We start from the raw sequence: 12,911 nt of genomic DNA, 5'->3' as shown, positions 1-12,911 counted from the left end.
AAGTTCCACCGGTTCAACTACCTGACAATAAAAAAAAATCTTTTCAATACTTTGTCACAGCTGGAATAAAACGACGAGACTGTTCGGTAGTATTGGGTCTTATGGTGAAGAAGGGCAGAATATTAGAAATAACTGCATACCTAGTATCACAAACAGGATAGTTCTGTCCGGGAGGATTTGAATGCAAAGAATGGTCAGCATTATAAGAAAAACAAATCTTAAGTTACATGTATAACGAGCTAATTGAACGACGATGCCAGACCTCAATTCTTAGATCAGGAATAAGAACATTAATAGAAAGTAAGTTCCTGTCCAACAAAGTGGGTTGTATAAGAGTCATTAAGGGTAACGTTTTCTCAAGCCAGATGCGTACACTAAGTTCTACAGATTTGGAAATAGTGTTTTTTTTTTTTTTTTTTTTTTTTTTCGTTGGACTTCTGTTAAATTGTTGCAATCCATTCCCACTTGGAGAACAGTCAGCGTGTTCTTAAAAAGAGCATTGGCTAAATGATCCAGTAACCAGAGGTTACCGGAAGTGACAGAGAAAATATATTTCGATTAAACTCGATATTGTTTGTAGTTCCAAAACCATCATATTTAGATAGGTTAAAGTAATAAAGGGAAAGAAAATTGTGCCAATATTCATGCATGGTACCTTCTACAGGTTTTGTCGTTTAGGATGGTTGTAGTCTCTCTCTCTCTCTCTCTCTCTCTCTCTCTCTCTCTCTCTCTCTCTCTCTATTTAGAATATTCATTGCCATATCATTATTATTATCATCATCATCTCCTCCTACGCTTATTGACAGAAAGGGCATCGGCTATTTTACACCAGAGTTCTCCATCTCGACCTTTTAAATCATTACTTCTCCATTCATAATCTCGTACTTCCCGCTTCACATGCCTTATCCATGTAGGTCTCGGTCTTCAAACTCTTCTAGTGCTTTGTGGTGCCTAGTTAAAAGTTTGGTGAACTAATCGCTCTTAGGGAATGCAAACAACATGCTCGAACCATATCCATCTACCCCTCACCACCAATCTCAATAACACATTGCACTCTAGAAATCTCTCTTATAGTTTAATTTTATAATCCTGTCTACAAAACCTATTGGATATTGTTTCATTGCCATACCACAACTCCTGTCCATAAACACACACAAACACACACACACACAACACACACACACACACACACACATATATATATATATATATATATATATATATATATATATATATATATATATATATATATATATATATATATATATATATATATATATATATATATATATATATATATATATATATATCTATCTATATATATATATATATATATATATATATATATATATATATATATATATATATATATATATATATATGTGTGTGTGTGTGTGTGTGTGTGTGTGTGTGTTTGTGTGTGTTTACGGACAGGAGTTGTGGTATATATATATATATATATATATATATATATATATATATATATATATATATATATATATATGATAAATTTTGCATATTTAGACGTGTTTTTCATTTCCAAATAAGCCATATGTTTTTTATTTATTAATATCTGGATTCTCTTAACAACCTCGGGATCAGAACCCCTCGCGAAGTCACACAAGGACAAGAGCTTGTGACCTGCCGGGAGTCGAACCCTGGTCCGGCAAAGTTGTATAGACAGTGACTACCACCTGGCCAAGTGGTAGTCACTGTCTATATAAGTTTGCCGGACCAGGGTTCGACTCCCGGCAGGTCACAAGGTCTTATCTTTGTGTGATTTTGCCTATGACTCTGATCCCGAGGTTGTTAAGAGAATGCAGATGTTAATGTATAAAAAATATATGGCTTATTTGAATATATATATATATATATATATATATATATATATATATATATATATATATATATATATATATATATATATATACGTGTATATATATATATATATATATATATATATATATATATATATATATATATATATATATATATATACCTGGCTGGTCAGATATATATACATATATATATATATATATATATATATATATATATATATATATATATATATATATATATATATATATATATATATATATATATATATATATATATATATATATATATATATATATATATACAAATAAAATGTGTGTGCAAGTAAGGAAATAATTAGAATAACCTATATTAGTTACGAAAATGGTCCTGTTGAAAGATACAAATCTGATGAGTTTAGCTTAACATTCCTTGTTTTATGAAATGGAAGCGAGTGAAAATAAATTATTTTTAGTTTAAATAACTTTTTATTGTAGTCAGCACAAAGGAGGTGGGAAAGTATCTATACGTCAATTAACTTACCAAAAAAATATTGGAAATGAAGGTAAAATTTAAGAGATATTTAATAGAATAAGCAAAACCATTCAAAATAATAAAAAAAAAAAAACCAAAAACCCAAGTACAATAAGAAGAAAATTCAGGAAACACTTGGGAAAGTAAGAAGCATCAAATTCATGATAAGATATCAACAAATTTTTGTTTAAGAAAAAGAAAATTATTATCAACACAATAGATGGAATAAAAAATGCATAGGATTTTTATACAATGTTATAAAATAGTGATATTAGAAATTATTTTGCTAATAGAAATAATGAAACATTATTTTCTCTGTTCATTTTATGTCCTCTGGAATGAAATTGTGAAGTACTTCTAATTTCAATCGTTCCTTTTGTATCCTAATCTATTTATTTCAACTCTTCAAGTAACACAGCATGATGTCCTTCTCTTGACATCTAGACAGGGTCCCGAGTTTGTATGTTGAAAGGTTCAATTTCAAAATGAGGCCTGTACTAGTTTAGAGATTATTAATCACATACATTGTCACATTTCTGCCCGCCACATTAGGTCGAAACGTGATGTTTTTATTTCGTTTCTTAGGGTTAACCATTTTTCATCACCACTCTGTCCTGTGTCAAATACTTTGTATTCGTGATAGACTTTGGTTTTATCGCGCACAACAAATCAAATTAAAATAGGTGGCCCTACTTAGTACAGAATCAGATCCTGGCGATACACAAACCTTTCCATATTAATCATCGTGAGCCATAACTAGTCCAAGGCAAAACAAAGGCCTCACATATGTCTTTAACCCTTGCATCTCTTTATAGTTTTTCTAAGATAATCCACACCTGCAATCAAACGTATTCTTTCTCTGATTCTTTTACAGTCTCTACGGACACTTGCTGTTATTCTTCACGTCCATGAATTATCTGTCCTTCTCATTCTCATTATATGTCCTGCACATATCTATTTCTTTTACTATTTTTCTTTCTCATTTTTGAGTTGTAACGAGATTATGTTCTAATGCTTTCTAGGGCTCCTAGTGTCTGATGCATAACTCTATACTGGTAGGACCAGTAGTAACTTAGTTGGGTGCTAGCAGATGTTTTCTTTAAAGGATGAAAATGAAAATTTTATCAACAGTAGACACGGAGTGATAAAAATTACAGGGGATTTCCGTACAATCTTAAACAGCCGTGGTATATTTTACTTTGACGATAAAACTAATAAAACACTTGAACCGGTACCAAACGTAGTAGTCTTTTTTTCATAATTTTAGTGCTTTTCTACAGACTCAAACAGAGTATTTACTACCTGCATCTTGTGTTTCTTTTGCTCTTTCTGAGCAAGTGCTTAACATATACTGCTAATTCGGATAATGGTTTCTCATTTCCCATACATCAACACTTGGACGAGATGTTACATCCATCTATTTGTTTCTGGAATTGCCCATGCATTGGTTTTCTCTTACATTTTTCTAGTTCAATTTTCTAGTTTACTCTATTTTTGTTCGCTTTTTATACATTTCTGCGCCTCCTTCCTCCTTTAACAAGTTTTCTTTCCATATACTCCTTAGTCATTCATGTTGACTGGACTTGAGGTACTGTCCCAGTGTTCTACTTCCAAAATTGACAAAATCTGTAATGATGAGTCCCTAGCCTCTTCACTTTGCGGTATTATCGAGCCTCTCAATATTTGGTCTTGGGTGCAGTACTATTCACATGTTCATTACCTTTCTAGTTTTGTTTTTTCTTTTTAATGTTTGCATAGCTCTGATTTCTTTGACTATACTATCACTACACAATACCTGAATACTGGCAGTGACTATAGTCTATTTTTTATAGCGGTGCATATTTGCACTGACTCGCAGGGGTGCCCTTTTAGCTCGGAAAGGTTCCTGATACCTGATTGGTCGGAAATATTTTTGTCCGAACACCTTCATTGTTCTCGAATGGTTACCAAGTAATGTGAATCAAAACTTAATTATTAACCTATATTTCTCCATCAGATATATGTTTTGTCAATAAACAATGTGAAAGAATAAATATATTATGAAGAATCGTCTTGGTAAGTCTAAATTTAATAACACAATCCGCCGAAGTCAACGACAGCAGCTTGTTTTCGGATGCACGCTTTGTAATTTTTTAATTTTTCACATATTTTAACACAAATTGGGATAAATTACACTCAGCATAAGTTAAACATGTTATTATAAACTTTCTTTGAATACCAGAACTTACCAAAAACATAGAATTAATAAAACCCGATATTTGTGAAAACTTATGGGGAGGTGAAAGAACAGCCTGTAGCGGCCTGGCGGAAAAACGATCCCTTCTGACTCGTAGACGCAGTTTGTTTTTTCTTTCGTATATAGTTCGGCCTATTCCTTTCAGTTTAAATAGTCTTACATTGTTTCTCTTCGTATTATTTTGCTTAGTATTTTCACACATTCCTGTTCCTCACCTAATATCTATCTGTTTTCCCCGATATCCCTTCTTACATATAGGCCTATGTGATATCCGCACTACGATTCCTTATGTTTTGTACCTTACGTCAGTAAGTATGTAAATAATAATAACAACATAAATTCTATGCTGTGTAGCAATTATAACCTATTCTGTAAACCTGAAATTAAGCATAGTATTTTTTTTATTCCCGCCTCTACACTATTTTAATGAGACTAGCACGCGCTTCCCTTCAATCCATCACTTTCGACAGAGGATAAGAAATAGGGAATCGTAGTGCGGATATCCCATATATGAAAGAAGGGATATCGGGGAAAATAGATAGATATTAGGTGAGGAACAGGAATGTGGGAAAATACTAAGCAAAATAATACGAAGCGAGACAATGCAAGACTATTTAAACTGAAAGGAATAGGCCGAACTATATTACGAAAGAAAAAAAGAAACTGCGTCTACGAGCCAGAAGGGATCGTTTTCCCACCAGGCCGCTATAGGCTGTTCTTTTACCTCCCCATAAGTTTTCACAAATATCTGGTTTTATTAATTCTATGTTTTGGGTAAGTTCTGGTATTCAAAGACAGTTTATAATAACATGTTTAACTTATGCTGAGTGTAATTTATCCCAATTTGTGTTAAAATATGTGAAAAATTTAAAAATTACAAAGCGTGCATCCGAAAACAAGCTGCTGTCGTTGACTTCGGCCGATTGTGTTATTAAATTTAGACTTACCAAGACGATTCTTTGTAATATATTTATTCTTTACCATTGTTTATTGAAAAAAAAATATATATGATGGAGAAATATAGGTTAACAAATAAGTTTCGATTCACATTACTTGGTAATCATTCGAGAATAATGAAGGTGTTCGGACAAAAATACTTCCGACCAATCAGGTATCAGGAACCTTTCCGAGCTAAAAGGGCACCCCTGTGAGTCAGTGCAAATATGCACCGCTATAAAAAATAGAGTATAGGTGTTTATAACCTCTACCATGTTTCCAGAGTTAACCTTTGAATTCAGTACAGCTTTAATTTATAGTATGTATTCTCTTATAATCTTTTCCTTTTACTTTTTTGTTTTATTTCTTTATCTTCTATTACACCAACATATGTATTACATGCTTCGTCTATTTCTCTGATGAAATTTCTATCTGGCAGCGGTATCCTGCACTCCGTGATATATTCCGTTCTCTAAGTAAACTAAATCACATTTTGTTATTCCAAACTCTATTTAGATGTCTTCTAATGCAATTCTCACCGTCGGGATTAGCACGTCTATTTCCTTGGCATCTTTCAAATTTATAATTAATATCATTATCTTTGATAATAATATTGATAAAGATATTATTATTATTATTATTATTATTATTATTATTATTATTATTATTATTATTATTATTATTATTATTATTATTATTATTATTATTGATTGAAAACAATGGGTGCCCCAGCAATATTAATTTTTCTGTCTATTTTCTCAATAGCCCAAATAATCTTTTCTGTATTACTGCGTTCTGCCAGTAATTGAGAAAACATCATTTTCCATGGATGGTAAGTCAAAAGCAGGAAGCCAAAACTGAGTATTGATTACAATGTTGACAATTTAGATGGAGAAAAACAGTTATCAGCTACACATTTTGAGAGACCCCATTTCCTTCTTCCGACTGGAGTGGAATGGGGAAGCAAAGCTGGCAACGTCCATTTAAATGGCAATGCTGGCTCGTGGGTACTCTTGGCGATCTCCTCACGACTACTTGGACCATCTGCCTTTCTCTGGACAGTAGAAGACTTAGGATTCTAGAAGCTCTCATCATACAGCGAAAAAGACACTCCCCCAACGCAACCCAAGAGATGTTCTTGTACTATTCATGCCTCATATCTCAAGAATAAATACCTTACAAGAAATCTCGAACATAGACCACTCTGATTAGCAGTTAAGCAGCTTGTTTAGCACTGATCCCAGCCCAGCGAGTGCTTCTGCCAATCAGAGCCTAGTCAGCGCGTAACAATATGGCAGCTCACTATTTATAATTGAGAGGGATGACAGCTTGACTGAGAACCATTCCCTCCCAGTGTAGCGGTTTCAAATTACCCCCTTCAAATCTTACCCCCCACCCAGATAGTTTGAAACTGGTTTCAGGCTACCGGGGATAACTTGAAACTGGTTTCAAGCTACCCGCTAGTGGAGGGGTAATTTGAAATCAGTTTTAAAATACACCCCCCTACCTGGTTCCACGCAACCACAATCGTTTTTGCTGCAGTATCTTAACATTTATGAATAATAACCAATTGCTTTTGATCAGGGGGTAGCTTGAAACCGGTTTCAAAGTAACTCCCAACCCCTTTCCCAGGTAATCTGAATCCGATTTCATGTTACCAGGGGGGGGTGTTAGGTTGAAAACGGGGATAACTTGAAACGTTTACACCGGGGATTGTCTAATCCAATAAGAATTCACCACCTCACTTACGTCATTAATTGGTCCTCCAACATACCCGGAAGCGGCTAACTAAAATCCGGCCGCCCTACCCAAGACCTAGTATTCCCATTTAAAAGGACGTTGCCATTATCGTTTCCCTTTTCAACTTGTGCCTGTGAAAGAAAAATGGGCTTCATGAAACATGTATCTGATAACTTTTTCTTCACCTAAATTGTCCACTTTGCATTAATTACTCTACTTCGACTTCCCGATTTTGACTTACCAGCCATGAAGAATGGCGGTGGCTCAATTATAAGCAAAGCGCAGAAAAAAAAATAGATTTTTCAAGATATTGAGAAAGTAGCCTGTAAAATTAATGCTACTGAGGCAGCCATTGTTTTAAATCAAACTTGCCCTGAATAGGGTGTTCTACAAAAATCTATATTATTTTTATTATTATTGTTATTATTATTATTACTACATCCACCCATGAAGTTATATTTCTGATTAGGGTTAAGGTACCCTGACACGTGTACGAATTTGTGGCACGCATTGTCACGACTTGAGTTGTGAAATGGCGTGAACTCGTAGTGAACTGGAGTTAGGTCGTCGTGAACCTGCCGTGACATTGTGGCATGTCGTAGCGAAAATTTTGAAATGTTCAAAATTTTGATCACGACAAAATTTTCGTGAACTATACACTAACTGTTCGTGAACGCGTCATGAACTCGTCGGAAGGATACGGGAGGATGCGTGCTAATGCGTGGCAATACGTGCCATGCCACGACTGTCACGAACTGCCACGAATAGTTCACGAACAGTTCACATCGAGTTCACGAGTAATTGACGACATGTTCACGAATATGAGCACGTCGCAGCGTCGCCGTGCCTTCCCACTGACATGGTCACATGTACTTCATGCATTGATGGCACGAGCAGTTCACGACTAATTTACACACTTCACGAACAGTTTGTGCATGGCATGAGCAGTTCACAACCAGTTCAGGACTAGTTCACGCCAGTTCACGACCAGTTCACGCTAGTTCACGACTACTCTGCAACAGTGGCGTTCGAGTCAGTGTTGGGGGTATATATAGAGCTTCGAGGACACTGCTTGCCATTCCAGAGCTCGCCAGCAAAGAGACAACATGCCTAAAAAAACAAGCTGAAAAAAGGAAGGGGGAGAAGGCCAGAAGCCAACAGGCTAGAGGCAGAGACCGCTGATAGAGATAATTCTCCTCATTCATCAATATCAAGTCTCGATTTTGTGATCCCGGAGATACAACAGGATACAAGCTAGAGACAGCCATCCAGTGAGGACGAGATGATGCAGAAGAAGCAGGTCTGGATGCCGAAGAAAAAAATCCCTGACTACCACTGGATAGAAGAGGCGGGGTTTAGGTTGGCCGACCTTGTGAAGGAGAACCCCATGATGTTTGACAAGAAGCACAAGGGTTGGATCAACGTGGTAGCCAAGAACAGCCGGTGGGAACAACTTGGAGAGCAGCTGGAGCCTCCTGCCACTGGTGCCCAATGCAAGAAGCATTACGAGAACTTGAGAATCAGGGTGGGGAAGGTTATGATGAAGGAAAAGAAGAGTGGAGGTGGCCAGCCCCAAAGGAGTTCCCGTGATGACCAGACCATGGAGACATGGTCTTTCCTCATACAACACATCGTCCGGCGAGAGACAGTCCCCAGTGAGCAGTTTGCTGGCTCAGAGTCAGGTGCAGTGACGGTCAGCGATGGACACGATGATGAAGTGAGGTCCACAGGTTCCCACAGCCAAGCATCTAATAGCACCTGTAAGGACAAGGGCAAGGGGAAGCGGTCCAGCCCAACAACAGAAACCACACCCAGCGACACCTGGGTGTCCTACAAGGACATCAGTACTCTAGGGAAAAATTTGAGAATCCCAATGTCTACATGTAGATTGTATTCCAGTTTCATCTGTTGTTTTTGACATAGAATGTGCAATATGTTGCATTGAAATGCTGTACTAAATTGTAACAATGTTTGTATTTTTCAGATCATGTCCAAAGCATATTCCTTGGGGACTTTGTTCACCGGGCAGCACAAGATCGTTCACGATTTTCGTGCCTGCTGGAAGGCCACATGCATGCCATCCCAGAGGACTACTGGCATGAATTCCGGATAGACTGCCTCAATATTGTACACCACGACAGGCAGCGGCGTCAGGTCCTGCAGCAGCCACATCAATAACCAATCATGATGACCTGGCAAGGCCCATAGCAGCAGCAACCTTGGCAGCCCCCTCAGCAGCAGCAACCTTGGCAGCCCCCTCAGCAGCAGCAACCTTGGCAGCCCCCTCAGCAGCAGCAGTTATGGCATCCACCTCAACCAGCAACCTCCCAGGCACTGCCAGAGTAGCAGCAGCAGCATTGTCCAGTCAGTCATCCATCCTGGATGCCACCCTAGTCACCACAGTATTCAGGCCAGTCTTCCTGGCCTCATACCACGGAGTGGCAACCAGGGATGCCCCCTCCACCGTCAGCCATCCTTGTCCAGGTTCCTTCACCATCAACTTCATTATCGTCACCAACCCTTGTCCAGGCACCTTCATCAACACCTTCCTTGTCGTCGTTGTCAGCCATATTCAAGACCCCTCTGGCACCACTCACCTTCCCGGTCCTAAACCAGGGGTCCGTCGAGAGCAACCTAGAAGAGGGCATGTCACCCTCACCCCTCTACACCTCCAAGGAACTCAACACCCCACCAGTCCAGGAGGCATCCCCACGCAGTGGTAAAACTACCAGCAAGGACACTAACTGAGATGAGATGTGACACTTGTAAATATTTGTAAATAATTGGACTGTGATACTTGTACATTTCGATGTTTGCTGTTTTAATGTATGTAAAATGATTTCTTATTTCAAAACACTTATTTTTCTCTATAACCTTAAAATAAAGAGAAAGAAAATGAAAACGAAAAAATAAAAGGGCAAGAAAATAAAAATTGATGTTTGCTGTTTTAATGCAAATAAAATTATTTCTTATTTCAAAACACTTATTTTTCTCTATAACCTTTAAATAAAGTGAAAGAAAACGGAGAGGAAAGAATAATAAACAAGAAAGCAAAATAAATCAAGAAAATTTTTATGTTTGCTGTTTTAATGTAAATAAAATTAATTCTTATTTCAAAACACTTATTTTTCTGTATAACCTTAAAATAAAGTGGAAGAAAATGGAAACGAAAAAAAAATATTAAAAAAGGAAAGAAAAATAAACCAAAAAAAATTTGATGTTTGCTGTTTTAATGTAAATAAAATGAATTCTTATTTCAAAACACTTATTTTTTTGTATAACCTTAAAATAAAGTGGAAGAAAATGGAAACGAAAAAAATAATAAAAAGGAAAGAAAAATAAACCAAAAAGACTTTGATGTTTGCTGTTTTAATATAAAGAAAATGAATTCTTATTTCAAAAGACTTATTTTTCTGTATAAACTTGAAATAAAGTGAAAGAAAATGAAAACGAAAAAAATAATAAAAAGGAAAGAAAAATAAACCAAAAAAATTTTGATGTTTGCTGTATTAATGTAAATAAAATGATTTCTTATCTCAAAATACTTATTTTCCTCTATAACCTTAAAATAAAGAAAAAGAAAATGGAAAGGAAAAAGTGATGAAAAGGGAAAAAAAAAAATAATTTTGATGTTTGCTGTTTTAATAAAAAGAAAATGAATTCTTATTTCAAAAGACTTAGTTTTCTGTATAACCTTAAAATAAAGTGAAAGAAAATGGACACGAAAAATAATAAAACACTAAATAAAAAAGAAAGAAAAATAAACCAAAAAATAAAGGGCAAGAAAAAAACCCCAGCTAGGACAATGACTGAGATGAGATGAGACACTTGTAAATATTTGTGAATAATTGGACTGTGATACTTGTACATATTTGATGTGAGCTGTTTTAATGTAAATAAAATGCTTTCTTTTTTCAAAGCACTTATTTATCTCTATAACCTTAAAATAAAGTTAAAGAAATGGAAACAAAAAAAAGGGAAAGACAAATAAACCAAAAAAAAAAAAAAAATGATGTTTGCTGTTTTAATGTAAATAAAATTATTTCTTATTTCAAAATACTTATTTTTCTATGTAACCTTAAAATAAAGTGAAAGAAAATGAACACGAAAAAAATGAAAGAAAAATAAACCAAAAAATAAAGGACAAAAAATATACCAACAAGAAAAATGACTGAGATGAGATGAGACAATTGTAAATATTTGTAAATAATTGGACTGTGATACCTGTACATACTTGACGTGTTCTGTTTTAATGTAAATAAAATGCTTTCTTATTTAAAAAAATAAAGAGAAACAAAAAATAAAAGACACACGAAAAAGATACGTTTCTTTTATTTCAAAATGGAACAACTCTGGTTGCAGCTCATGCAGCTACTACAATTCTTTCTTGCCAAGGGACAGCACCAGCAGGGGACATGTAGTGATGTGAAAGGTAGTCTCGCTGATGCTTTGCATCCTTCTGGGTATGATGGCCGGTTAGAGGCACCAGCCCCTGCAGTTGTTGCTCAGTCCTCCATCCTCCAGGGATCAGATCATATGTGTCCGGATCTTCGTAGTTCACTTCTGAAATTGCATGTGGGTATCTGATGAGGATGAGGGTGTGCAGGACACAGGTACACATGGTGATCAGGTTGATGATGTCGGGGTTCTTCTTCATCGTCGTGTAGAAGCAACGGAACCTATTACTTAAAATTCGAAAGGCATTCTCCCCGACACGTCTGGCACGAGACAACCTGTAGCTATATATGCGTTCTCGTAGGACTTCTGGCCGATAGGAGAATGGTTTCATCATCCAGGTTCGGAGAGCAAAGGCGTCATCCCCTACGAAGTGATAGGGCACTGGGTTGTCATCATTAGGGAGTGGTTCCAGTTGAGACACTCCAGCTCTGTTGTCTTCTACAGCATTATGCAGGGAACAGTTGCTCCATGTTCCTCCATCTGACGCACCACCCTCTGCCCCAACATCCACATAGAGGAACTTGTAGGTAGCATCTGCCACTGCTATCAATACAATGCTGTGGAAGACCTTGTAGTTGTAGTAGTAAGAGCCAGCATTGCGTGGATTCTTTATGGTGATGTGCTTTCCGTCCACAGCCCCCAGACAGTTGTGGTAATTCCATCTGGAGCTGAACCTGGCAGCAACTTCCTTCCAGTCCTCTTCAGTTTTGGGGCAGCGCACCAGTTTTTCCTTGTAGACCGCGATGATGGCTTTACGCACCTCGGGTATGAACTTGCAGATGGTACTTTCTTCAACCCTCAAGCTGTACTGCAGACTTTGATAGGAATTTCCAGTGGCTAAAAAGCGGAGGCTGACAGCCAGCTTGAGGTCAACTTGAAGCGGTTCCCTTATGAAGGTGGTCTGCTTTTGCAGGTGAAGGGTTAACTTCTCAACCATCTCTTGGAACAGGTCAGGTGTGATTCTGAGGTAATTTTTGTATCCCCTTTGATCTTCCTTGTGGAGTTCAGTCAGTAGACTTTCATACTGTCCAAACTCGTGCCTTCTGGTTAACCATTCCCTATCCCAAACTTTCCTTTGTATCTTTCTTCGAGGAGGGGTTGCCTTTTGTTTCCCTTCTTCCTCTGCCAGCGTTTTCTGCTGTTCTCCAACAATGGCTAGAGCAGCTGCCAGGTATAGGTATCTTCTCTTTGC

At 36.8% G+C, this 12,911-nt stretch overlaps 1 protein-coding gene across 1 annotated transcript; it reads right to left on the bottom strand.

Moving 5' to 3' along the window:
- Window positions 1–11,624: 11,624 nt before the first annotated feature.
- Window positions 11,625–12,656, bottom strand: LOC137650997 (putative nuclease HARBI1). Its single transcript, XM_068384135.1, has one exon. It carries the CDS (start codon window positions 12,654–12,656, stop codon window positions 11,625–11,627), a length of 1,032 nt encoding a protein of 343 aa, XP_068240236.1.
- Window positions 12,657–12,911: the final 255 nt, after the last annotated feature.

This window comes from Palaemon carinicauda, chromosome 12 (assembly GCF_036898095.1).
Source record: "Palaemon carinicauda isolate YSFRI2023 chromosome 12, ASM3689809v2, whole genome shotgun sequence".
NCBI lineage: Eukaryota > Metazoa > Arthropoda > Malacostraca > Decapoda > Palaemonidae > Palaemon > Palaemon carinicauda.
This window is presented reverse-complemented; position numbering and strand designations above follow the sequence as displayed.

What these genes read in the sequence shown, in the direction of transcription:
- LOC137650997 (XM_068384135.1), bottom strand. Translation starts at nt 12,656, where the DNA reads ATGGTTGAGAAGTTAACCCTTCACCTGCAAAAGCAGACCACCTTCATA.